The sequence below is a fragment of the Phasianus colchicus genome, chromosome 2 (genome assembly GCF_987193195.1).
Source record: "Phasianus colchicus chromosome 2, bPhaCol1.hap1.1, whole genome shotgun sequence".
NCBI classification, from domain to species: domain Eukaryota; kingdom Metazoa; phylum Chordata; class Aves; order Galliformes; family Phasianidae; genus Phasianus; species Phasianus colchicus.
In genome coordinates, this window is record NC_143437.1 from 13473297 (window position 1) to 13500059 (window position 26763).

A 26763-nucleotide genomic window follows, 5' to 3' on the forward strand; every position below is an offset into this window, starting at 1 on the left:
AAATCATTGGCAGGCTTCCCTGCCTGCAATGTACTGTGCTGAATTTCAATGAAAATCCCCCAAATGTACAGATCTCCCAGGCAGCTCAGAGTGCTGCAATATAAAATGCTGCAGCGTACATTTCTGGGCAACTTCTGTGCCATTACATTTGCTCGTTCATAAATCTTTTCTCAATCACAGTACTATTATTTTTTTCAGACTAATATTTAGATTCTGAATTGAGCAGCATTAATAATACTCTCTATTTCTTCTTCCATGTCCATAGTGAGTATGCCTATTAGTTTGAAAATTTGAAATGCATTCTTGTGAAAACAGGCACTTCTAAAGGAAAAAATAAAAAATAAAAAATCCAGAACCTGTTGTTTTGAAGGAGAGGAAAGAATCCTTTAAGAAGTTTATTTACTTATATTAACAGACAGATATAAGGATTTTGTCTTGTTCAAACTATTGGGCATTCTTTTTGCTGTTTGACTTGCCTTTTTTTGCTTGTTTTCTTGGTTTTAGTGCTAAACCTATCACAGATGTGAAACAGCAGCACACTGTTTAACCAGCCTACTTAGGACATAAAATACTGTCTCATGGTGCTAGTTAGCCAGTAGCTCATTTCTTCCACTACAGTACACTTCTACACTACAGTTGTAGTGCTTTGGTTAATGTGTGTAAACATGTTGCAAAGTACACGTGATGAAGTCTAAATCAGCTGAGATGGATGAGCTTCTAGAGCCTCCTTTGGATTCTCCACTGATGTCTCCCATTGGCATAAAGAACAGATTGAACAAAGCAAGCACCAAATCTTTTTATTCATCTTTTCCTCCCACCAGCCTGAACTATTTTTGCAAACTGATCCAGATGACTAGCAGTAGTAGCGAACTGTATACGAAGGAGTAGAAGAATGATGTGTGTGTATGGCTGGCAGTGGAATCTAAGTCTGAATATCTCATCTAGTGGCTGAGTCTAGATGCTGAAAGAGCAGGAAGAGTAATGATTCTCTCCTAGTGTGAGCCGCAGGAGTATTTCCTAGTGGAGGTTCTGCGTTCCTTTTCTCTGGTGCACCTTTCTCCAGAAGGGCCAGAATCATTTTAGTACAATCCCCTAAAACCCTGAGACTGATACCTGGGATACATACAACAGGATCTCTCCTTTCCTGCTGCTGGATGGTGCAGCAATATTATAAAAGATGAAATGGGCATCTGACTCCTCTCCACTGACAACATATGCACTGAGATATTTTCATTCCTGCGTCTCAACCTAGGCACAGCCAGTGGCAGACCTAATGCACAGGCTTTAGAGAAACTGGTAGCTGTGGTTTGGCAAGGGCTTTGTGCAGCTGCTCAGTAATGGAAACCTTGGTGTGATTCCTAGAAAAGCTGTCAGTAGAAGGGAAGGGCTTTTCTCTGAATGAATGCTTGAATCGCATGATTTTACCTTCCCTGACTGCGCAGAGTATCTAGCTTCCTTTGCTAAGTTAGTTAGTAAAAGTAGAGAAATTATTCCTCATATATTTTTTTTGTCAGTTTGCACTTGCTTGTGTGAAGTTTGCCTGTGGTAAGAAGCATCTGTTGTAACTGAACTCAAGGAGTCTTGTTCTCCAAACACTATGTTTTCCATATGTAATTTCTGAAGGGTTTGTTGACCACATTTCAGTCTAAATTCATCTAATCTATGTTTGTTTTGAAAACATTCACCATCCTGTCTTTCCTATTTCCCAGTGCTTAATTCTCCCATGTTTGTTCTTGCTGGCTAATGAATGTCCCTGTACTGGTTGTTTAATTAGCATTTGAGTTCATTTAAGTTGATAGAAGACCTAACTCTGAAGGGAAGCACGTTATCAAAACGCATAGACTAATCTTATTGGGTGAAAGGATTTTTGTTTAAATAAAAAACATTAGACTGCATCCTTATTATCTTTTCAAGAGTGGTTACAGCTGATTGCATTCATGGAGGCTCATACGGTGCTTCCTGAGTCATTTAACTCACAACAGAGAGTCAAAGGAAAATAGTTTCCCCTAAACGTGGAGTGTCTTGCTTCCCGTGCTGAAATCACTGTGTTGTGTTGTTCGCAGACGTCACTGCAATATGCAGAGTGATGCAGTGCATGCTGGGAAGTATACAAAATCCCCTTTTCCCCCTCCTTCTAACTGAATCCTGTTAGGATTCAGTTTTACTGTTTTATTTCTGACTGCCTGCAGCTGAAGTCATGTGGTTGTACATCTGCTTTACATGAACAGGACTGCTTTACATAATTCATTATGTGCAAATACAATGTCAGCTGCTAATCCGGGCTAATCCAGCACTTCCCCAAAGAGCTACATTAACAAATCTTGCTTCAACATTTTCAGCTCAGCCTTTGATGGCCAGCAGCCACCGGATGGCACGCGGTGCTCAGTGCTTGGAGAAGGCTGAACAAGGGTGCCCCAGTTTCAAACCATCTTTCATGTTCAAAGCCCTTCAGGACAAGGCTGCAGCAAAAGCCTCATGATGTGCTGCTGTTCTTTCTCCTCAGCCTCCTGTCCTTGGAGAATACATCGACACAAGCAGATGCAGAGCTAGCACTGAAAACAAGGAGCTGATGTGCCAGGGCTGGCAGAGCAGCTAGCCTGCATCAGTGACTTAGAACAAGTACTGGTGAGCGCATCTCTGGGGGTGTGCAGCGTGTCCTTGCATCTCTGTGTTGCCAAACCCATTGCTTCTCCAGAGATCCCTTTCATTTCCCTGGGGGTGAGCTGAAGATCACTTCTTCATTGAAAATAATGGCACTTGGTGCTACTTTCTCATTTAATTTAATCATTAGTCCTTATTTCTCACTAAACTTTTATTTCCTACCCACATACTAACATGACCCTGCTTTACTGGTAAAGTCTGCTATCTTCACCCTACCTGAAAAGAAAAATGAAGCTTTTGCCTTTCAGTTTCTTATTTTTGGCAAATGTAGACATTTAGGTCTGACTTATTTGTTTGTCTCCTGAAACCAAGAGTACAGCCTAGCATAGGGCAGCACCATGGCTCTGAATGCGTATGTTGGAAGGGATGCACAGGCTGCGTTTCCAGAGTGTGCCTGCTGGAAAGAAGGCATATGACAATTCCCTGACTTGCCCAAATCAATCTATTTCTGAATGCAAAGACAGTCATCACCCTATGCTACCTACTGTCTGGAGCAACTCCAGGCTGGATTTGATGCTTTTTTGATTGATAACTGACCTACAGTCACAGAGATTTCTTGGAGGCGTCCCCTGACCCAAGTCCCTCAGAGCAAAACTAGATTGAATGTAAGTATTTTCTCAGTGTTTTCTTTCTTGCATTCACGTGGTTGTGATATGCTGGAGTGTGTTGGAGTCAGCATCAGTACCTCCCCCAACAGCCACACTGTGTGCTGTGTTGTGAACTGTCGCTTGTCGAGCCGTGCTGATTTTAGCTGAGCTGCTTGTGGCTGGGAGGGAGAAATGACCTGTCCTTTTCTGAAGCACTTGTTTAAAAACAAAAAACAACAACAAAAAAACAAAAACAAAAGCAACAAACCACCCAACCCATAAGCGGTGGAAGCATGACTTCATCTCAGTTTTCTCCATGCTGTGCTGGGCAGAGGAGCAGGTAAGCCATTTGCAAATGAAAAAATACACTTCTAGTAGTTCTCCCTGTGGGAAGCAATTGTTTCGCAGAGGAATGATTTAAGCAGCTGTAGTTTGTCTTGACAGCATATTTTCTTTACTGTTGGAGTGCAAAATAACCTTTTTTTCCAAAGTTATTCTCAGCTTTAAATTCAGACACTGCAAAATGTGCCTTTGCAGGTGTTGGGCATTTCTTGAAAGAGACAGAGGTAGTTAAAAAACAAAGGAATGCTTTGACAAAAAATGTCTTTTTCTGCCAAATAACATTTCAGCTTAAAAGGGGAAATATAACTGTAGTTCACCAAGAAAGGGAAATAAAATTTGAATGTTAAAAAAAAAAAAAAAGAAAAAAAAAAAAGAAAAATGATTGATCCATGAATTCTTCCATTTTGTTTTATGGAAGCTGCTGTTCAGATCTTTTCTGCATTTTCAAGTTTTATTTGTTTTTACTCCCCATCCCCTCCCAGGATAATCTTTCTTGTCTCACTGTATATTAACACTACACGATATCACATGTCAGTACTGAAGTCCAGTTCAGAGAAGACAACAAGAACCTGAGGTGGTGCTTTCAAGTTTTAATTCACTAAACTCTGTTTCAGTTTGTCTAAACAACATGGTGGTTTTTAGTAGAAAAGTGGAAATTCTTCATTGGGAAACAGTGCTACAAGGACAAAAAAAATTGCTCAAAACAATTTAGTTCTTTAGTGTAAAAATAGATGTCATTCTGTAAGTGATGGGCAAAACCCAAGGAATATAGTCAACCCCAGACACTTGGGGTTTGAAGTGTTAATTCTTCTAAGCATTCCATTCAAACTGAAGCTCTGTCAACCACCCCCCTGTGAAAGGATGAGCATTGTTCAGAGGGCTTTCCCTTCCGCTTACTTTCTGCTTTATTTCTTGTCTCAGTTATTAACATTTTTTGTTTGTGTGGCTCACTGGCAGCAAGTCAGTGTCTTTGTGTATAACACAGTCATTTCCCTGTGAATCACTGACTTCATAAACTGATTGTATCACAGCATTGTATGCTATATAAAATTGATTTTTAGTCCTAGAGAGTGTTCATGGAATCGTGTCAGTACTTCTGAGTATTTTTGTTTGAGAAGATGCTGCATGCGTTACAAAGCTGCTGTGGGCCTGCAACCTTTTATTTTTCACGTTAATTTTCATTGGTAGTGTCACTTCATTGGCTGAAGTCTGTCTCCTGTGTCCTAGTTAGTTCCCATTAAAATAAAATAAGATTGAGGAATCCAGCTTCAGCCTCAACATTGGAACTTTGCTTTATTGGCTCAGGATTGAATACTTAGCTAGAAGCCACTGTCAGAAGACTGGAAATAAAGCAGAACAAATGTTCTGCTTAGCTATCTGTCGGATTTCACTGAAACCATAATATCTTGAGATCTGTCACCCACTTCTTATACTTTGTCCCCTTTCAAAAGATTTTTCTGTATTTCGGAGACTTTCCAAAAATTATTTTGAATATTTTAAAGTATTTTCTACCTTTCATGGTTTTCAAAGCTTCAGGAGTTTGCATGAAGCAAGAACTGTTGAGCTGAGCATTTCCAGGCAGTACAGCACAGGGCCCGACAGGATGTAAAGTACAGCTTAAAGATTCAGTGGTGGCTGCAGCCCCTTCATCATTGCACAGATCTTCCGTAATGTTTTGCAGGACTAGAACTTTTGAATGCCTAATTAATGCTTAGTTATTTTGTATAGTTAAAATTGGGGGGTGAAAATCAAAGCTGGTGCTTAGCAATGGTTAAAGAAGTAATATGTCCAAAGAACTAGTTAACTTCAATTCTCGTCAGCCATTCTCACTTTTAAAAGTTACAGAAACATGCTGGATGTTTCTGCACTGAATAGTAGGTGGATTTTGATTAGCACGGGGGGACTTACACTGTTGTGGAGTTTGCAGATAGCCGAGGAGAAATGAACTGCGTTCACTCAGACTTCAGCACTGTCAGCACGTTTACCAGCCAAACTCAACGAAGATGAGCCTGTGTCAGTAAAGATGATGGAAAGAAAGGAAGATAGCCCTGAGACAGTTTGGTTTCTCTCTGTGATGTATGGATGCTAGCTTGTAGCAAGCCACCTGCAATTTCCTTTCAGTAAACTACGAACTTTCTTGTCTGCTTAGACTGTAAACTTGCTGGGCAGCAGTGGGCTGTCCCTGCACGTATCAAAGGGATGCTGACCTAAGTGAGAGCCTGGAGGTGCTGCTGTGACACAAATGTTGCTGGCGCATGGGATTTGATGGGCAAGGAGAACATCTGGCTGGCACCTAATGCGTAAGAAGCCAGGCCCTTTCCTGCACTGCATTGCTACTGTCTTCAGTTGAATTAAGGTTATTCCAGTTCTTCAGATTGCTTTTAAATAGAAGTATTTTAGAGGGAATTGTAAGCAAATATTTAAATTAAGGTACCGTGGAACTTTGATAATCTTTCTTCCTTTGCTAGATTGCTTTTCTTGACTTCTGCAACTAAGCATTAACAAGAACTATTCTAGAGTAATAATACAGTAGCATATATAATGATCCATGTGAGACCCTTCCAACTCAAGATGTTCTGTGATTACATACATGAAATGTAGTTTACAAAATGGTGGAACTATAACAAAAAGCAGTCAGCTCATGCAGGCTAACAGTAACAGATCATTGCATGCTGTTCCTGTTTAGGTTGACTCTACTGGAGTTAAGTAAGCAACTTATAGGTGAAAGCAGCTTTCTTATTCAGCACTTCAGCTGTCCATTTCATTTCAGTTTAGGCTTTTTTTTTTTTTTTTAAATTAATTGTACTCAGTGTTTGTTTCTGCTCATAATATTGCAGCTTTATTAAGAAAGTCAGCGGTGTTCGATGATTCCACGTTCCAGATCCAGTATTTTAAGCAAGGAGAGTGGCCAGCAAGGCAGCCCTATATCTGTCTGCTTGTTTCACTTCTGCATTCTCTTTCTCCTTCTCTCAAACACTCTCTTGCCCAAATGTTTGGTCACCAGGCAATGTGATCCAGTGCTGAGCTGCATTAAGGAACTGGTCTAATCTCAGAAAAGCCTGACCAGCTTTCAGCGTTCGTTCTCTCTACATGGATGTGCAAAATGCTGGCTTGGCACAAGGAGAGATGAAGGGAGAAGGGCTGCATTCGGTCAGTGGCAGTGCTGCCTTATGCTGTCTTCAGTTATATCTGGAACTGCCATCTTTGTACAACGTATAGCATTTAAGATGTTAAAGAAATGTGATTTTAATATTTAAGACACTTCTCAAATTTATCTGTTGTAACCTTTCTGTAACAAGAAAGGTTAAATATTTATCTTTTCATATCTTCTGAATGCTGTTCTCTGATTTTTCAGGGATGGCCTCTCCAAAGCACATGGAACCTTGGTAAATGTTAGCTCAGAAATTTAACCAAGGGTTATCATTGCCCGAAAACTTAGAGCGATACCTTGTGAGCATTCGTACTACAAAGAAAGTGACATTCACTTTCTGAGTCTTCAGTAATTAAATTACTGTTAATTAATTAGTCTTTCCTTACTTTCCCTCATTGGGAAGAACGCTCTCAGTGTATGTGGCTCGCAAACAACATCCAGTCTTACTCTCTACAGCTTAGAACAAAGTGTTAGAACATTTGGTTCTACTTTAATGTTAGAACAATTGTTTCTACTTCCTTTTGAGAGACAAAATCCCTTTTTGATCTTAGATTTTTCACCATTGAATGAATGATTGACTAAAAGGAGTTGGTAGCTGAAAAGGTTTATTATTTAACTGTCTTATTTCTGGAATGATCTGCCTGTGAGCTATCAACTTATGAACTTGTAACTGGGTGCTGCTGACCCTGCTGTGTGCACTGGGTCCTGCGCTGGTGTGCCGGACAAAGCTACATCTGCTCTGCCAAAGCTGCAGGTGCACATTGGGCAGTGCAGGGCTGCTGGGGCTGTCTGTCAGGTGCCATCAGCGTGGCTGCTGCCAGCACAGTTATTGCAAAGGATTTGTTAAGGTAAGGTGGGGCAGCACAGAGAGCCTGCAGCTCGGATGCTTGCGGGTTCCAGGGAAGCTCCTGCTGTGGTGAGCCAGGTGTAAAACCAGGTACCATGAAGGGCAGAGCGTTGTAAGGTGGAGGAGCAGAAGTGGCCCCAAGGTCTGGCTGCTGCTTGGTGGCAGCAGTGACAGGGTCAGAGATCAGCACTTTTAGCTCCCTGCTACTGCTGCAGCAGAGGCTGACAGAGCTGAAGCAGTGCTGGCTTAGGCTTTCTTACGGTGCTTGAGTGGTGGTCCCCATAAATGCTATTGTCTGCATGCCTACTTCCAGATCCACTACTAGCGGGCTCCTCTCTGGCCCAGGAGCTGTCCTCTGAGCGGGCTGGGAACCTGAGCTGTTCCTCAGGTTGCTCTTGTTCAGATCTTCCTGCAGGGCAGGTGCAGCCGCATCTCTTCTCTTCTGGGTATCTCTTCACTTTCACTGCTCAAGCAGTTGTAGGTAATCTCTCCTGAAATATGAATTACAGTGGAAGAGTAACTAAAAAGTGCAGAGAAGAAGAGTTAGTTGTGATCGGTTTGGGAGTGAAAGACAGCAAGATACAGGAACTAAGAGTTTTAATTGCTAAAGACAAATTAGGGTATTAAAATATCAGTTTAAACACGTGGTTTAGGCTGACTAGAACTTTGTGTTGCAGTTCTAATGATACAGTTTCATTAAGTAATAAACACTTGTGGTTTTTTGCTGTTTGGGACTGAAAGGTATAAGATCAGAAAACAAAAACAAAAACAAAACATAATCAGATACTACAACTTTTCAGCTTCCACAAAGAATTAACATGTAGGTAATTCTGTACTCCTTAGATTCGTTCCACATTTGAAAAAAGAATTCTGGTCTTGCATGGCAGGGTATGTTGCAAGTGTGTTGAAATGAATAGGCTCATCATATCCTGATATCTTTCTATTTCATCAGTTCAAACTCATTGGATATAACCCAAATATATTTTATCCACATTTCTACTGTTTAGTGCTGCTACCTCTAAAATACTTAGAAACAGATCAGAACGTTTACTGTCATCCTCATCTCCTCTATTAACAAAGCTTATTTTATTAGACCCTCCATCTCTCCCAGCAGAGTATTGTGAGAGTTGGTTAATGTGTGAAGCAACTGATCTACCTTTCTATGAATAGCAAATGCCTCTTCCTCTGCCTCTTGGGAAGTGGGGAAGATCTCATGAAGTTGTGTTGAATTTTGGTGAATCCATACAGATTAAATTGACTAAACAAGGCTTTTCATGCTTTCAGTCTCAAAAACTCCTACAGGCCCTTTCTTTCCCAATACTTCCACCTGAAACATTTATTCATCAGTAACAATGTAGTTTCCACTGTGATCCTACCAAATGGTCTTAAATTGGTCACTTTCCACCAACAGTCAGAATTTCTCTGGAAAGTTGAGGGCTGAGAAGATACTGGCTGTGCCAGCACTCTCCTCAGAAGAAGTCTGAGCTAATCATCTGGTTTCTTCTCTATTAGTAAAAGTTTGTGAATCCTTTTTTTATTTTATTGATGCTACAGCAGTATCACAAGCTATTCCTTGATCCTGTCCTGGAGGACCAGGAGAAGGGGAGACTGAGGACTCAGCTGGTGTCTCTGAATGAGAAACAGAAGTTTCTGCTTCAGGTGGCTCACTTTTGATTTCTTCTTTTCGTTTGACTGATGTTTGTACTTCCAGTCATTTCAGCTGTAAGCCAGTCTTTGCTCTGTCAGTTGACAAGTGGAGTCCAACTGAACTGCATAGGCATTCTGGTAGAAGATTCGCAAACTTCACAATGTCATCACAGTGTGCTGCCCATGGTCTGGCTGGCTGCAGCAGCCAGAGCAGATGTTGCTGACCAGCACTTATCGTTGGTCTTGGACAGAGCCATGCATGTTTTAAGTCAAGAAGTAAATGAAACCACATAAAGGTGATCGTTTCTCACCTGTACCTTGCTTCTCCATATGTACCTTGCTTCTCCTTCCCTGTGTGGTCCACTGAGTTGTTCTCTTCTGGTTCTCCATGTGGGAGTGGTAATCAGTTTCCCAAGCAATGTTAACAAAAGAATATAGCAATGTTTTTCCCAGTTTGTCCCCTTTTCTTGTAAATGCTCCCTGATTTCAACAATACAACTTCTGCAAGAGAGTAGTACACAGGTGATGCTCTGCTTTGTCAGCAGTCTCCTAGAGATGAACTCTTGCTCAAGTTTTTGCCCATTCAGGTAACCAGGCATGTGTCTGTACTGCCAAGTCCTTTCTGACTGCTTGCTGTGTGTCTTTAAATCAGGTCACCTCGGAGCACTGCACTGCTGCAAGGCTGTGGCTTGCGGTCCTGCTGTGTCCTCACATCCACTGCAGCTGTTCTGCTTCTCAGCGTGTGTTTTACTGTTACTCAGTTGTTTTTTTTTCTCTGGCCTCAGCCCTTTCCTTTTCTCCAGCTGTCTGACTTGCTAGTGTTTCTGTTGTATACCTGGGGGGCTTTAAGTAAAATTGTACTTTATTTTGAGGGCAAATGGGCTTGCTTCTTTCTGAGCTCAAGGCCAAGCAAGTCAGTGAATATAGGCTGACATCTGAGGGTAAATCTGTAAGGATAGCCTGAGAGAAGCAGCAGTTCATTTAGTCTCCTCTTTTTGCTTAGTTTCCCCTCATATTCTAATATAATCTAAGAAATAAATATGTGCAGCATGCACTGAAAATATGCTTTAAGATAAGTGCTTAAGGCTGTATCAAAATGATAGCTGCCATTTTCTCCAAAGTTAACTTTTCAGCATGTGTTTTCACAGGTTTTGTAATATGGTCCAGCTGTTCAAGGGGCCACCTAGACTTTTAGGGATCCTACACATCATCAAAAGTCATTTGTAAAGCACTGACCTTAGTGGGGCTTATTGTTGATGTAGTGAAGTCTGGCAGTACTGTGCAGTGAAGTTAAAACAGTTACATTTTCTTCAAGGTATTTTGCTCACGTTTGCATGCTGTTGGTTTTGATACCCAAGAAAATCCTTAGTGCAGTGGGATTTATGCATATTTATGCTTCAGAGGTCTAATCAGCCCCCCACGAATGTAGATAAGGGTTGTTTTGTTCATTTTAGTGAACTTTCCATCAGAATTGAGATGGAAAACCTACTGTGCTGTAAGTGGAATTTACAGCTGCCTATATTTAAGCTAACGCTTAGCAAATTAGCTTAGGACTTCCTATAGTGAAGTGTGCTGAACCATTTCTGATACGCTATTTCATTTTAACCTTATGCCAGCTTGAGTTGTTAGAGATTTTGGGTGACATAACCCAGCATAGGGAATATATCCCAGGTGGGGTGAGGGAATCCTGCTTCCTTGCACTGCTTTTTAAAAGCACAAGTCTGAAATTTAAAATGGCCACAATCTATTTTTTTTATAAATAAAATTTGGGGATGTAAAGGGAAGTTGGTTTGTCTGTCTTAAAAAAGGTCCTCCAGCTGTCTCATGGAGAAACACTAGTATTTACCACTACTGGGGACTGGAGACATAAAATTTGGTGGACTACCCAAAAAATTTGGATAGGCTATCCAAAAAATCCCCCTGCCAACGTGTGAGTTGTCTGCTGGGACTGACAGAGCTGAGAGAGGTTTTTTACAGAGTGTCCCTCCAGGTGGTAGTGGAGCAGTACGTACAGTGCTCAGCTGTGGAGTGGAACGCAGGAGCTCCTTGTTTCTCCAAGGTTCTTCCTGCAGGAATCAAGAGACAGCCTGACTGAAAGCCTGGGACTGATAAACATGCAGGTAGGTGGATGCAAAGTAATTGAAATGGGTGCAGGACTGAAAGAAGGCCAACTGAGAACAATTGAAAAGGAAAGGCATAAAGCAGTTGGTAGGGTGCTGGGAAATGAGGGAAGGAGTGAGATGAGCTGAGAGAAACCAGAGAAGGGGGCAGGAGAAGCAGTGGGGCAGAGGTTCAGGATGTACTGGAGGCTGAGTGAGAAGCAGTGTGGAGGGAGCTGGAGTCTGGTCTGTGGGGAGAAAACACATCTCTAGGCTAGGACTCTCCCATGAAAGATTCCCAGAGCATTTTTTATTTTTATACTAAGGCAGAAACAGCCCTGACACCCTCGTTGCTACTTTTCATTTTCAGCAAAAAGCACTGAAGCCTACCAAGCAGAAACATGCATCCATTCCATCCGCTACCAGCTGCTTGACTCCTAGAAGTCCAAATTATTTTCCCCAGTATATGCAGTGTTTGCACAGGCAGCAGTGATCTCAGCATACATTTCAAATGCCTGGGAATTGGATGGTCCCATGTAATAATTTATTTTGATTTCCCTCAAGGCTATCTTGATTATTATTTTTTTAATTATAAAATAACATTCAAACTAAACAAACAGATAATGCTTAGTATTTTACAACAGAAGCATAATCTCTCTGACTCCTGTTGCAGAGGATCCAGCTCTTTGGAAAGTGCTTTGCAAAATGAATTAGCCAAGCACAGCCCCAGCCCATCAAACCATCCTGGTGCCCTAACTTCTCAGCAGAGTTCCTCTCCTGTGTCTGCATTTTTTAATAGTTATACACAGGTTTAAAAATACATTTATGTTCTATTAAATTCCAAACTGTCCCCACCTCTTTCTGGAAAGGCAACAAAATGGTTCAGAAGACAGCAGTCTCATCCTGCACACCTCCACCCACAGGCACACACAGCAACAGTGCATGTACTTAAGCTGTCTCTGACACACGTAATTTTCCATATTACTGAGTGCTCAGCTCTTCTCTTTTCAGTGCCTTTAAAACTAAAGATTTATATGTGCATATGTACATGCAGGAGAACAAAGGGAGGAAAAGAGTATGAAAATGAACTTGTCTTCTTTCAGATCCTTCAAATAAATCTTGAGCAATCTTGCCATATTTGGGTCGAGATCCAAAGCCTGTGGAAGCTATTGCTGTGTCACACAGTGTTTTGGAGAGTAACTGTCACCTATCTCTCTTGAAGATTTAACGTACATCTGTAATAAACATGTCATGTGGCACAGGCATTTCTCTAAGGAGAAGCTTTATAGTTTGTCAAGCAAACTGTGATATATTTAGTTATCTTCAGAAACAAAGGATGTATCGTACTTAACACCTGTATGCTCACACAATTTGCATTTCTTAAAAAAAAAAAAAAGCTCTTTGCTGTTAGAGTCTTTTCTTGTTATATACACTACTAACACCAAATCTGCAAGGAGTGCTAATTAATTATTTTTCACTTTGTACTTCTGTATCAAGTCTGTGTTCTTGTCATAAGGTACGCTCTGTCAGACGACACGGTAAGACCCATAGTTTTTTCTTGTGTTTCTATCAGTCTGAAAAGCCAAAACCAGCTTAGAATTGGTGTGGTCGTGCTGATGTTAATACTTCTTAACATCCTTGAGGCTTTAAATTTTCTTTCAGATGAGCCTCCTGGATGTTATTAAATTTTCCAGTTGTCTGAGTTTTTCACTACTGAAATCGGGCTAGATATTTAATGAAGATGACTTTTTGCACAGCGCATTAGACTACTTATGTGTTTTATGTAATTGAGGAATAACGTTCAAATATCCTTCTAGATGATTACTTTGATATTTCCCACCTAGACTATGAAAGGAGGCGTGTGTATGATACAAAATAAGCCACTAAGCATGGACCTTGTCAACTTAGGGCTTAGGGGAGTTGTAATTCCAGCTCCTTGCCTGTCCCCTTCCTATCAGTGAGCCTTGCCTCTATAGCAGGTAACCCTGCACTCTACCTGTGCTGGCTCAGGGGAAGCCTGCACCACACTGTGGGAAACTTGGGCGGAGCAGATGGGGCAAACAAAAAAGGGGAAATGTCATAGTTGAGACAACATTGCCTTTAAAACTATTGAGTCAGCTGCTGTGTCAGGGATTTGAGTAAAAAACTGAATGAACACAAGTGGATTGTTCTAGGAGCAAACTGCATGAGATCGAAGCTTTCTTTGAATTATTTCAAGAATAATGAATCCTGCAAAAGTCAATTTTCAAAAGCATCAGAGAAATGCAATATATTACACTTATTTACTGAAGCCATTTTCAGCTGTCTCCTCAGAGGCCCTGCCTACAGTGGGGCGGAAGGATACGACAACAAATACAGTGAAACATTTCAATGTTTCTACGCTTTAAATTTTCAGTTTGGCAAAAAGCTTCATTTGGTTTTCTCTTCATATTTGTTCAATACAAAAACAGACATCAAGCCGTAGCGATTTTTCCTCCACAACAACACTGTGTATTTTTGGACAGCTATAATGGCCTTCAAAAGTTTGATTTTCTTCAGATAGAGTGCTTTATTGTCGCACAGACAAGAATGAGATCTCCGTTAGTATCATCGCTACCCTCTTATATTTCCCTTACCCTTTCCAAATACCCTTGCATTTGTTATTTGTATGTTCTCATACTGTCACATTCTCCAGTATGATTACTGCCCGCCTTTCAGTAGCCTTGACGTTGCAGGATGACAGCGCTGTCACAAGTGCTAGAATCCCTGAATGAACAGGATTGGAAATGGCCGGCAGATTAACAATAATTGCTTGAAGTTTACTCTTTGGCTTAGAGTAGTGGGGGAGAAATATTTACATAAATGAATTTTTAGTAGATACTAAAAATAAGAAGCTGCTAAAGAAAATACTGCTTGTGTATACATTAGCATGTGATTTTAATTATGCTAGCATTTGTGCTCTTTGTGTATTTTGACTTAGGGCCATGTGAGATGCATGAGTGAACTGTCGCTCATGTAGAGTTAATCATGATTTGTTCATATAGGGAAAAAAAAAAACCCTGGGAAAATATGATAACACTTTTCACTGGCAGTAAATGTTAGCTGTTGTTAGTCCTTTAAAAATATATATTCTTAGCAAAATACACAAACTCTGTAGTTGAAAGTGTTCCTTGAAAAGAGGTATGTATCATGTGTCCAGATCCGCCACAGGAATGAATTGTATTGACTAAGGAACTGTATCCTTTTGCAGCATATCATTTATTTCATTTTCCTTTCCCTTGAACAAGAAAATATATTTTGATTCAGTGTTCAACAATCCAAGCCAAGTTATTTAAAATAATATTCACTTTGTACTTAGTGTAAAATGCTATTTTTAGAGCAGACACTTCTCCTGTTATACAATATTGCAAACAGAAATCTTTTGTTTCTAGTTCTCATACAGAACCAATTAGTAAAGAGTCTTTGGACTTCTTTGCCCTTCTCCTTTTCCCAGTTAGTGACAAATAACTGGGTCTCGCTGACACATAGAACAACAAATAGATAAAGCAAGCATGGATTCTGAGATCTATAATTTTTAATAATTTTTAAACTAGCTACAAAATGTCAATCACTTCACAAACTGACAGGAGACATAAGGAATTTCATATTACATGCTGTAAATGATATTTATCTCACAGTTTATCTAGAGTTCATTCATTTAGGTTTTTTTATTATTTTTAATTAAGTCAGCTACTAAACATCTCAGCGATTTGGTGTGCATAGCTCTAGGTAAGCAACAGAGAACTGTACTGATAACAAACCACATGGGGATAGCGACTAGTAAGAGAGAGCCTTATAAAAATTACATTTCTTTGCACCATTTCATATGGTAGTCGTTTCCTTCAAAAGATAGTCTTCAAAAGCAGCAGACAAACCCAATATATTACACTTATTCTTTTTGTCTTTGACATATTTTCAGCCAAGCACGTTTTGCTGGCAATGGCTAAATGGTGAGTGCCAAATCCCTCTTTTTTTCATAATTAAAAAAAATGATCATGATTAGTAACTCTATATATATATATATATCAACAAGAAAAAGTGGCACGACTGCAAACTTGCTGGTATAACATAGTCCCAAAAGAGTCCGAATACTGAGCATGCTTTTGTTGTCATTGTTGGTATGCTACTGCCATGGGAAAAAGTCTTGTTTAAGTAGGAGTCTAAAAGTCTATTTATTCCTCATGCATAAATGCATAAATCACATCACTTTGTAGTGCAATGCTTGTTATAGTAAGATAATTCCACATTGTCTAATCATGAAATCATAACAACAGATAATGGCAATGAAGAACTGAAGACAGCAGGTTTAAGTGCTTAAATATCGTGATACCCAAAGACAGGAGCATGGCAGTAGCTCTGTGGAATGTCACAGTTTTACAAGAACAATACTGTATATTTAAAGGTTAACAGCACGTTTAGCATTCCAACATGGTTGTCAATCAGCAAACATCATTTAAAAAAAGGAGAGGAAAAAGGAAAAGGAATCCAAACAGAAACAAGGAAAGGGAAAATCCCAAAAAACATCATAGTGAGCTATAGCCATCAAATCAGCACTATGTACAACCTTTGGAAAGAAAGATATCTAGAAAAAAATTAATTACAAGTATCATTTTTGGAAAGCTGACAAACTACACAGGACAACATTTACAATGGGGCTGATATGTGCATGTGTGCAAACCTAGTAGGTAAATACCATGATAAAAGCATGAAGGTACTGCCCTCTGGGACAGCATTAAAAGGAAATGCACTTTGCTGCATTTAACCACTGCCGAGCATCTTTGTTGCACGCTGGTTGGCTTCATCAATCCTGGTTTTATTGGAATCAGCCTAGGGAAACACAAAGAAAGCAGACAGATGATTATGTGGCAGAGAGAGAACTGCACAGTGCTTTGTGGGCACTCCTTTAGTTTTGGCTGTTAGGAAAAACAAAACAAATGGAAGCTACAGATTAGCCTGATTTTGTGACACTGAGTAAGTAGCCTTTGAGTTTTTGTGAGCTTTTGTGTTTGTATTCAGTTTTTCTTAAATGCCATGCCAGATCTGTGGCTGGTGCTGATGGCTTGCACCATCAACAGTGATGGATGACAGGATGAAAATTGTGATGTGCATGTCGATTTCATTAGTGAAAATCTTCCAGTTCTCTGTAAGGCTTGCATTCAGTGGACCTGGACTCTGTCTGGACCTTTTGACTGCGTGTGTGACAAGGAAGGAAGAAGCAGGAGTGATGCCATTACTCCTCTCTCTCAACAAGGCGTTCAGTGTAGCTGCAAGACAGGGTAACCTCTTTGATCAGGCAGCTGCACAGATGGGAATTAAGAAGGAAGGGATTCCATCATGATTTGGGATTCTACCATCATTTGTAAAAATCAAACTGGAATTTAGTCCAGTGTGGGCTGAACTGTTAACTTCACTGTCTTCCGTGCTGTAACACTTGCCATACTTAAAAAATGCTGTTAATAGAACAACAGATTTTGGAGTTCTGTTTGAGGGGGCAGAGACTTTAAGCATGGCTTTCTGTTGCTCTGTAGAACTTAGTTTTGGAGTCAGAGACATTATTGTAGCTGACTAAAACTGGCAAAGCTCCTTTCAAGTCCATATTGCTAGCAGAGGACTAGATAGAAAATTCTTTCAGTGTTTGAAATGAGACCTGTGGGAAAGGTGAGAGTTGTGTTATTGCTTTAAAAGCATGACATCAAATAGTAAACTCTTTTCTGCAGTTTGATGTCTTCATTTTTTATTTTTACTTTTTGCTTTGATGATTATTGCCAGCTCTCTGGGGTGTACCCAAATAGTGCAGATTTATTTTAAATCTTCAATTTGCAAAGGCTGAAGCATCTTTCCCACATTCATTTCAAAACCTTTGAAAATGGTTATACAGATCTGCAATAAATCACTCTTAAGCATCTTGGGCTTTTCTCCCTAATTGTTCTGGCAAATGTAAATATGTATTTTTAGTACAGCAGCATGTGCCAGATCCTCTGCAAGAGTAAATCACCATCACTGCTCAGTATGAACCACGTTTCTGTTTTTTATCCATGAATTTGACCTTGTCTATTGCAGAATAGCTTTTGCCAAAAGATTACCTGAAAGATAAATTAATGGCTTGAAAGCATTTAACTTTGTGAAATACATCAATATTGATTGAATGTTAAGTGTTGATGAAACATAATGTTTCTAAATGGGAATACTGAAGCCTAAATTTGGTAAATGATGTTTCATCCAAGTCAGTGAGAGTCCTTGCCCAGACCTTCCCAACTGGGTCAAGAAAAAGTGTTTTTAGCCCTTCTAGTTTCCTCCCAGCTCTTCATTAATGGCTCTTTTTTGGAACAGGCTGTCTTCTGATGATGGTATCTGACCTTTTTCACCTACTTATCACATCATCATTTTAGTTGTTGTCCCTTTTTCTCTGATCTAAAGGAAGGATAAAACCTTTTATTTGTTGCCTTATCTGATTACCATGAATAGATTAGATTACCTCTCTGCATTATGAAATTGCTCTGGTTTGGATGCACACATCCAGTTTAACATAAGTGCTTTAGAAGCATTTGGGTAAGGTTGGTGAGGTACCCAAGCTTTTGCAACATATGCCAACCATGGTTTTTTCTAATGATGATAGTTGACTGAAAGCGCAGTGCTCTAGTTGGTCAGAAAAACAAAACCACTCCAGTCATCCTGCATTGCCTGCCATCAGCCAGGGGTGATGCCTATTGCCATGTCTCGTAGCAGAATGGAAGCATGTACATTTTTTGGTTTTGGTATTTGGTATTATCCAGATTCAGTAATTTCTATCTTTCACAGAGCGTTATCCTAATATTTTATGTTTCCTTTTTTAGTATCTCATTACTGCTTGGGCCACAGGTTCTTACTCAGAGAAATTCAGCAGATTTTCACTAAGACTGAAGACTCCTATTTTTATGCTGCTTTCGTGATTTCTTTGTGTACACTGCAAGTCCGTCTTTCAGAAATGTGTCACTCTTTTTAGCTAAGGGCTCTGACCAACAGGACATGCCTATGAGACTGGATTTAATGAATTGTATTAGCTAGCAACATTTTTTCCGTTTGCTGTATGAAACAGTGCATACCTAACTCTCTAGGAAAACCACTCAGATGTGGAAGGCCAGTCCCTCAGTTAGCCACTGCTCTCAACATGCACTGCCTAGAGATATGGCCCACGTTCTTCATGTTCGCAAGGGGCCTGGTCAGTATTTTCAAATTCCAGATGTTTACAAGCAGGAGCTGAGAATCCTTGTTAGGATCTCTACGTTTTGTGATAGCATCCTGCAGACGTGGATAGGATGCATCTGATTTCTATCTGCAGGGAATGTCTCCTGCTACTATGCTCTGTCATGAGCAGGATAGCTACTAATGTGTGCGTGTCTTTGTTCTTCCTCTGAAACAATAATCTATGTCATAGACTTGTTATTTAAACCCAGTTATGGCATGGGATGGATAATTTTCCATGTTGCAGTGTAGATTAATTTGCTGTTTTCTTCTGCTTTTCATATGAATAGCAATGGTAAATCTCTCACCTCCAACCACCCATTTCGTTTTTCCCTAAAATAGGAAGTGCTGCAGAATGGCATCATGGTGACATGATGTACATTTTCCAATATATGCAGACTAATAGATGCAGCTTTATGAAGCAGGCTTTTGACTGACACAAAACCATGCATTCTTCTATGTTGTATGACTATGTCAGAGACTAGCTTCCTGCCTGTAAGGCAACATATTCTTCACCTAATCCTTCTTGGAATCAAACTCGAATATGGAAAGTGAGCTGACTGAATCCCTGACTGCTATGTCTTTTTTTTTTCTTTTTTTTTCTTTTTTTTTTTTTTTGTGTGTGTGTGTATGTGTGCATACTAGGCTCTGGTATAATTAAGTGATATGAAAAACAAGCATGGACATCCTGCTCATCTGAGAAGGTTTGCACGTGCCAGAAGGCTCAAGAGTACAAGCTCTCCCTCTTATGGTCAGCATTAACTCTAAGCAGCACATGTAAGTCCTTGGGTTAGATCCTCAGGCTGTGTATATCTCAGCTGAAGTCAAGTGTTGTATTGATTTTACACCAGATGAAGATCTAGCCTCTTATGTCACTTCAGCCTGACTGCCTGTGCCTGGAGCGCTGCCAGTATGAATGCAGATGGCTTGCAGATCTTGAGATGTGAGTATGGCAGTGAGAATCCAGCCGGGTTTGGAGGGTACTGTTTTATGCTTCAGAAATCTGCAATGCAGGTCTGGCACTGGAACAGTGCTTTCTACCTTTTTAGCTGGTGATATCACAGTAGAAATACTGAGCTTCTGGACTTCACCAGGCCCATGTATGGTCCAGTTCTATGTACGCGCACCAAGAGAGCTGGTGGATATGTTGTAATGTGATTATAATCAGGCAGTATGACAAGCCTAGCTGGACTGTTACCACGCAGCAAAGCCTTGCTTAATGCGTCCCCATCCCCTTTTTGTGACTGGTCCTCTAAAGAAGCAATCCTATTCTAAATCACTTGTGCAGTTTCTGAGGGAAGGAAAGTCCGGGAAGACTTAAAATATGCCAGGAAGTGCCAGGGTCAAAATTCCATGGTTCTGCACAACTCAGGGTATTTGTCCTTTCCCAACACCCTTGCAGAAGTACCCTTGCAGAATTAGTCTTTATTTGTGCTAAGGGGTCTCCTCACTAGCTGTTGTCTTGCAAACCCAAAAGTGCTGCTTCAACCCAACCAGCACTGAAAGTTACTAAAGATCCACAGCAGCAAGTTCTGCTTTGGCCCAAAGATTTGGTAGGAGAAGAGAGTGGAGCACCAACAGTTATTTCTGTCATCTGTCATCTGAGCAGAATTAAAACTACAGCATGACCTCTTTTAAAGAGCTGAGAACCAGCTGGTAGATACATCTGCCCTTCTTATGCACAGCCTGTGCTTGCAGAAGGGAAAACACTGCCCTTTTCTGGGTTCTCTTAGAAATGTCAGTTCTTACCTTCTCCATGATCCTGTCAATCTGGCGATTCTGTGTGTCGATCTCATTGCCCATGTCCAGGGCCATGTGACGTAAGTTGCCAATGATGCCACTGACCTGCTCGAGGTTCTCATCCATTTCATTTTCCCGGGCATCATTTGTTACCCTTGAAGTAATAAAACCAACCAATTATTTGAAGCAAGGAGAGAAGAGATTCCCCTGAAACTGATTCACCCAAAACCTCTCCTGCATCCTCCCTTGCCTGTCAGCTGTGGAGCATGCTACAGTGCTCAGCTTTGAAAAAAGGGGATTATTAAGTAGCTGTCCTGAAAACCTTCACATACTTGTTTTTTGGATGCTGGGATTAATTGTCTGAGTTTGTCACTCTCAATTTGTACTGTTCATTCCTTCTGCTCCTAAAAGTGTTGCTGCCTGAGCTAGTCTGTGCCACTTACTACGTCTCCCTGCTAGCAATGGGCTTTCTCAAAAGATGTGGAAGAATGAAAGGACACTTCATTTGGATCTTTGTGTGATTACAGTGTGGGAAATGCCAGCAGGCAATGGAACTAACGCTGTAGCTGCTGCTTGTGTTCAACCACACAGGATACCGTTTATTCTTCACAGACTTGGGGCTTGCCAAAATATTGGGCAAGAAAATCCTGACCCAACCTTGTATTTAATTAAATGTGTTTTCAATAGATAGAATCAGATTTTCCCAGTTTATTTGCCTTTTTACTGTCCTCTTAGCCCCATCTTTTACAGTTGCTTATTTTTTAAAAGGAAACACTTGCACTTGATTGAGGACCAAGTTCAGTGCTCCCAGGACTGAAGAGGCACGTGAAGACTGGCACTTGGAAACGTTTCCCACTCACAAAATGACTGCTTTGAGTCTCTTGTATAATTTGTCTTCATCAAGGTGCTAAAAGGGTTCTACAAGCTATTTGTGGAAGAATTATGCCATGGCATAACTTTCTTGACTGCTATTCTGTTAGCATGTCCCAGCCTTTGCTGTGATGGGGCTGCCATCCAGAAATAATAAAAAAAGTGAGTGGCAGACCCAGCAAACTTAAATGGCAACTCCATCCCACACTCCAGATTGCATGACAGCGTTGCTTCTATCGCACTGATTTCCTTTTATTACAGCAACCAAAAAAAATAAGTGGATAATAGTTTCTGGAAAGATAATTAGTTATTAATCCAGCATCCTTAATCTTCAGAGATCAAAGCTTTGCCTACCGGTATGCCTTTATCCATTTAGCTGATAATATTGTCATCTAAATACATGCTCTGTAAGCAATGTAATCAGTATGTAGCTGTTGTTGAACCCCCATGTACTGGAGAAAGTTTGCAGTTTAGTTGCCATTAGTATAGCTGTGTATTTCAAAGTAGCTTTCACCTGAGTGCCAGAGATTGCCACTGAAGGATAAATGTTTCCATGTGGTTTTGGCTTCTGGGCAGCTGAGGAATGGGGCAACATTCCCTGTTCAGTGAGGGTCTCTGGATGATCATGAGTAGGGAAGTAGTTTTCTCAAAAACTATTTACCTCTGGTAGAAATTGTACTTCAAGTTTTGTGCTTGGCTTTGCTTTGGCAGAGAGCCTAAGGCTCTTTTCTTTTAGAAAAGAAAGGAAGAGCTGCTGAATGCTTTGGTGCATGGTAACATGGTGGAAAACACTGGCACCATCACATTACCCAGTGTCACTGAAGGAGTTAACAAGTGTCACAGAACTCATGACCATATGGAAGAAATCTAAATATATCAGTGACAAGGAAAATAGAGAGAAAACAGTGGATAAAAAGGCTCACCTGCGGATAAAGCCACCACTGATGGCCATCTGCTCCCGTTCATCTACAACACGTGCAGGCTGGCTGGCTACAACGCCATCCTGATTATTGCCCCAGGCTTTTTTGTAAGCATCACTTGATTTAAGCCTATGCAAAAAAGTTGATGAGTAACAAAGCATCCAGTGGACAAGGACAAATGCAAAATTTTACTTCTCCAAGCTAGAAGCTGAATCAAGCAAATGAGTTTTCAGAGGGTCATTGATTGTATACCGATATATCATAACCCTGAATAAAAGGATGGTTTTTTGTTTAGTTTTGGGTTGTTTTTTTTTAAAAACTTTACTGCCACAACAACTGTGATGGTCAGAGGTTTTGTAGCCAATAGGGTGAATTGCAACTTTTAAGTCCACAACACTTCACACAAGTTTTTGGATGTTGACTGAGTTTCCAGAAAAGAAAAAGAAAAAAAAAAAAGAAGAAAAAAAAAGAGAGAAGAAATACAGATAAGTAGAAAACATTGTTTCATTTCACTGACACATACGTTGTGACATCAAACACAGAGAACGTATTGGCAGACAGACATAAAAACATAACTGCCAAGTATAGTGTGTACATCACATCACAGCAACACACCCTCTTAGAGTAAAAAGGATTTGGCTAGACTTTAACATTTTACAATGCAGAACATTGGGCTTTTGCTGTTGTTAACATATATGTGGCATAAGAGGCAGTTAAAGCCCCTAACCTTTTCCAAGGTGGTTTGGGGATTATTTTATCATAAAATTCATAGGGTTTGTTAGATTTTCAAATAATATATCGGTACATGAAAATAGTAATCATACATCTACAGTTGATGTACAAACCTTTGTCCACAGAGACAAAAAGTAAAATAGGCAGAAGTGAAATGAATGCAGGAGAAAAGAATAGATACAAGCAATCTAGCATCAGAAAGGGAAGTTTTTCTACATTTTCTTCATGCACCAGCTACAGGCATGAATAAGAAGTAAAGCATTCTCAGTAAGCACAGTTGCTCCAATAGTTCGTCATACTCTTAATGCATCAGCAGTTACAGCCTTCACAATAAGCAAGACACAGGCAAAAATGGATCATTACTTCCTTCAGGATTTTTAAACTACAGGACTTTATAGTAGCCTAACATGTCACTGTATTTGTTATATTTGTTATTCACTTTCAAAGAGCCATTTTTGACTGAGCTGCCGTGGACAAAAATTAAAATCCAGGCATACCTTCAGTGGTAGATTAGCATGTGTAACATATTTAGGGGTGCTGCATTGGAGCTGTCGGACAAGACTGAATACTTAAACAAGACAGCATGAGTGTTCAGGATCTGTCTCTGCAAATTCTTGATTTTATTCTAGAAATGGAGCAGTTTTCAACAGACTTCTTGGAAACTGCAAATCCCCATGGTTTCCCTGTTCTTCAGTCAGCAACAGTCAGTCATATAAACAGCCCTGTGGCTTGGATTTTGGGAGAGAAACAGCATGCTTCTGGGGACTTCAGGAAAGAACACAACAAACTTATCTTTGGTTTTATGTTCTTTCCTTGCCCCCTGAAGGAGCTCAGTATCTGCTAAGCCTGAAGATGTGTTGCATCCTTCCGTATTGAATTAAAATACAGGTGCAAAGAGGATATTTCCCATCTGTTGTTTCGTTGCTTACTTTCTATTAAATTTGTGAAGAGTTAGAAAGAGGATGCTTGGCTTATTTCTTCTTAGATCTCTGAAACTAACAATTGAGTTTCACATTTCCAGAAATAAGTGAAAGTAGCTCTCATATATTTACAGATATTTGTCTGCTCTTTAAACCCACACAACTCAGTGTCTATGTTAGAAGTGAATGATTTGATGTACCCAGAGCCCAACCTCTATTTTCTTGTGGAGTTGCAATTAATACAGGTGGAGCCTGGGCCTGCTCAAGGTCAGTAGTATTTGTCCTTTAACTGCAGTTTAGCCTAAGTTTCATGACATGGGCATTGTGGGTCTTCTAAGAATGGAGGGTCAAGCTTTACATTTTGATATGACTCACTGAGTTATATTCACAGCAGAGTACAATTATATGTGAAACAGTTAATCTTTATGAAATATGTGCATTTAATTTACCACTAACCAGAAAAGCACTAAAAGATCATGGTGATACTAATGCTCAGAACTATCTGGATTTCTCTCCCTCCTACACTACACTTCTCAGTCTTCGTCTTATTTGTACCAGTTGGTTCCTGGCACAGTGATTAAAAGGAACAGGCTACAAAAGCATTGTTCATCCATATTTTGTTTCTAAACATGTTCACTGATTAGCAGTGCTCGATTATGAAATCAGACTGCAGTCTGCAAAGGCAGAATACTGCCTTATAGCCGGGATGACACACCTTGAAAAATGAACATCGTATGCATACAGTATTTTCCTGTTCTTGCACCTATCGATTTCATGATACTGCAATCATTGTGGTAAATGCTTCAGTGCCATGTGTCAGCTACTAACCCCATCCATGCCACAGGTCTGGCTGTCAGTTCAGAGCAGCCTTTCCTACAGAATAGAACAATTAAATCTGCTCTGAAAAATGAAGATTCCTGTAAAATACATGATTTTTTGTGCTTCAGGGAAGAACTTGTGTTGTTGGTATATGCTCCAGGAGGAGCATGATGCTGTCTTGGCTTGCTCTTCTTTAGCTTGTAACAGCTTTTAGAGTGTGGGAGTGTCTCTGTACCTGCAGCTCTCCTGCACTTGTTCAACTGCCTGTTCTAATTCAGAAGGCTATCAGGGATGCAAGCAATATCAGAGCTGGAACTGACTGCAGGAGAACCCACTCAAAAGTTATATGTGTGTGTGTGTCCTTCTTTCCATTTCTTATTGCCTCACTCCCACTCTGTATATCAAGGCAATAGCATACATATTCTGTGCAGACTGTTTACCTCTGCAAAGTATTTGTAGCTGGGTACACAGGAGCAAAACCAATTCTGAAATCTGAGGCAGTAACTGCATTGTGTCCCAAGGGAATTCTCTTCAAAATAAATCAGGATTGAGAAGGCAGAAATCCAGTCCTAATCTTTCTGTTCTGGGCCAAATTTCCACTGAATTCCATGGCAGCTCACTTTCATTTGATCTGGATAATCTTTGTAGGACTGACTGAGAAAGAAAGCATCTGTGCCATGCAGGAAGAGTGTACAGTACTGCAGAACCACTGCTCTCTGCCTTGTTTTTTGTGCAGTCTCTGGCCAATCACTTATAAATGCTTTCACTGTAATCTGTCTGATTGCTGACTCATTGCATGCTGGGTTTGCTGTTCCTTGAGGACTTCTGGTCTGCCCACTTTATCCCCAACTTCCTACACCACATAACAGTACTTCACATTTTCATCTGGCAGTTAAAACAAGCTTTGCATTACTGGAGAACAGTTTCGTTCAAAAGTGATGGCATGCAAGCACATTTGATACATTTCAACATTTCTCCTTAGTGTACATGCTACCCAAATGAGATAATTTTTTTTGCTTGGATTTTCTCAAATCTGGTTGTTTGTGACAGGATAAAAACCATTTTCAAGTTGAGTTCCAATTGTGAAACATCATGTCTTCTTCAGTTTTGTCAAGAACAATTTCTGTTGAACAATGAGAAGTATGGTTTTCATCTATAATTTTGACTAGTGTTTATTATTGCCTCTTCTGCATTTTTAAACTATAGGGTTTTTTTGTTGTTCCTTATTAAACTTGTTTGCGAAAATGTTTTAAAATTTAGGACCTCCAGGAATAAAGTAGCTCCAGTGGTTTTGATCTCTGGAAAATGGAACCACTCAGTACACTTTGTGTAAAATGTTGAAACTTATACCATTAGAAGGTGTCAACAGTGAAGCTTTCACTGCAGTATGCCTGATTTTAATGCATCTACAGTAATTTCCAGTCACTTGTCTATGCTATGAGATGAACGCGTTTGAACCAGAATCGTTCCTTCTGCATGCCACATGCTCATCCTGTCCATGTGCCTAGCAAGGATGAGCTTCACAAGGCCTTTGGGATCAGCCTTAAGTGCTCAAAGAGATGAGGCAGGCAGCACCTACTTGTTACATGGACAGACACATAGACCACAGAATTTTCCTAGGTCCGTCAAATTCTTTTCTGCTTCTTTCATGTCCTTATTGATTTGGTCCATTCCCTCTTCGATGCGTTCCAGTTGTTCTGATTAAACACAAGTATTTTATCCCCACAGAATGAAGCAGATGGAAAAGGACAAAGAAAAAAAAGACAAAAACTTCAGACATTCACTGTGACAAAAAAAACTGGACACCACATAGCAGAGCCGGTACCCAGTACCTACTTGTTACAAGGACATATGAAAAGGCCACAGCATTTCCCTAAATCTTTTAAATTTTTCTCGGCCTCCTTCATGTCTTGGTTGATATGGTTCATGCCTTCTTCAACACGATCGAGTTGTTCTGGTCAGGACAAAGGGATGACAGTGTGGAATGAATTGTATTTTTGTTTGTTTTTGTCTTCAACAGAACGTGAAAAATGACCATGTGGAACTGAATCAGTAATGACGTTACAATGCATTAATCCAATCTGATGCATTGTTAACATGATGTAAGCCGTTCTGGATGCCGAAGATGTTTTTTACTAATATGGAAAGAGTAAAACAATGGAGGAAGATGTTCAAAATATATTAATCTG

At 40.2% G+C, this 26763-nt stretch overlaps 2 protein-coding genes across 5 annotated transcripts in view; one reads left to right on the forward strand and one right to left on the reverse strand.

The window, feature by feature from the left end:
- PAK5 (p21 (RAC1) activated kinase 5) overlaps positions 1-26763 on the forward strand; it is a 323333-nt gene that overhangs the window by 13387 nt on the left and 283183 nt on the right. The window lies entirely within an intron of this gene.
- SNAP25 (synaptosome associated protein 25) overlaps positions 15972-26763 on the reverse strand; it is a 63896-nt gene continuing 53104 nt past the window's right edge. The window contains exons 5-8 of one of the 2 annotated variants that reach the window (XM_031598079.2): positions 26411-26528; positions 22107-22232; positions 20323-20467; positions 15972-16179 (exon numbers count right to left, since the gene is read on the reverse strand). In XM_031598079.2, coding sequence (XP_031453939.1) covers positions 16111-16179; positions 20323-20467; positions 22107-22232; positions 26411-26528 — 458 coding nt within the window. In that variant the 3' untranslated portion in view covers positions 15972-16110. Of the gene's footprint in view, positions 16180-20322; positions 20468-22106; positions 22233-26153; positions 26272-26410; positions 26529-26763 lie in introns of both variants that reach the window. The other variant, XM_090134852.1, reaches the window with a different exon arrangement.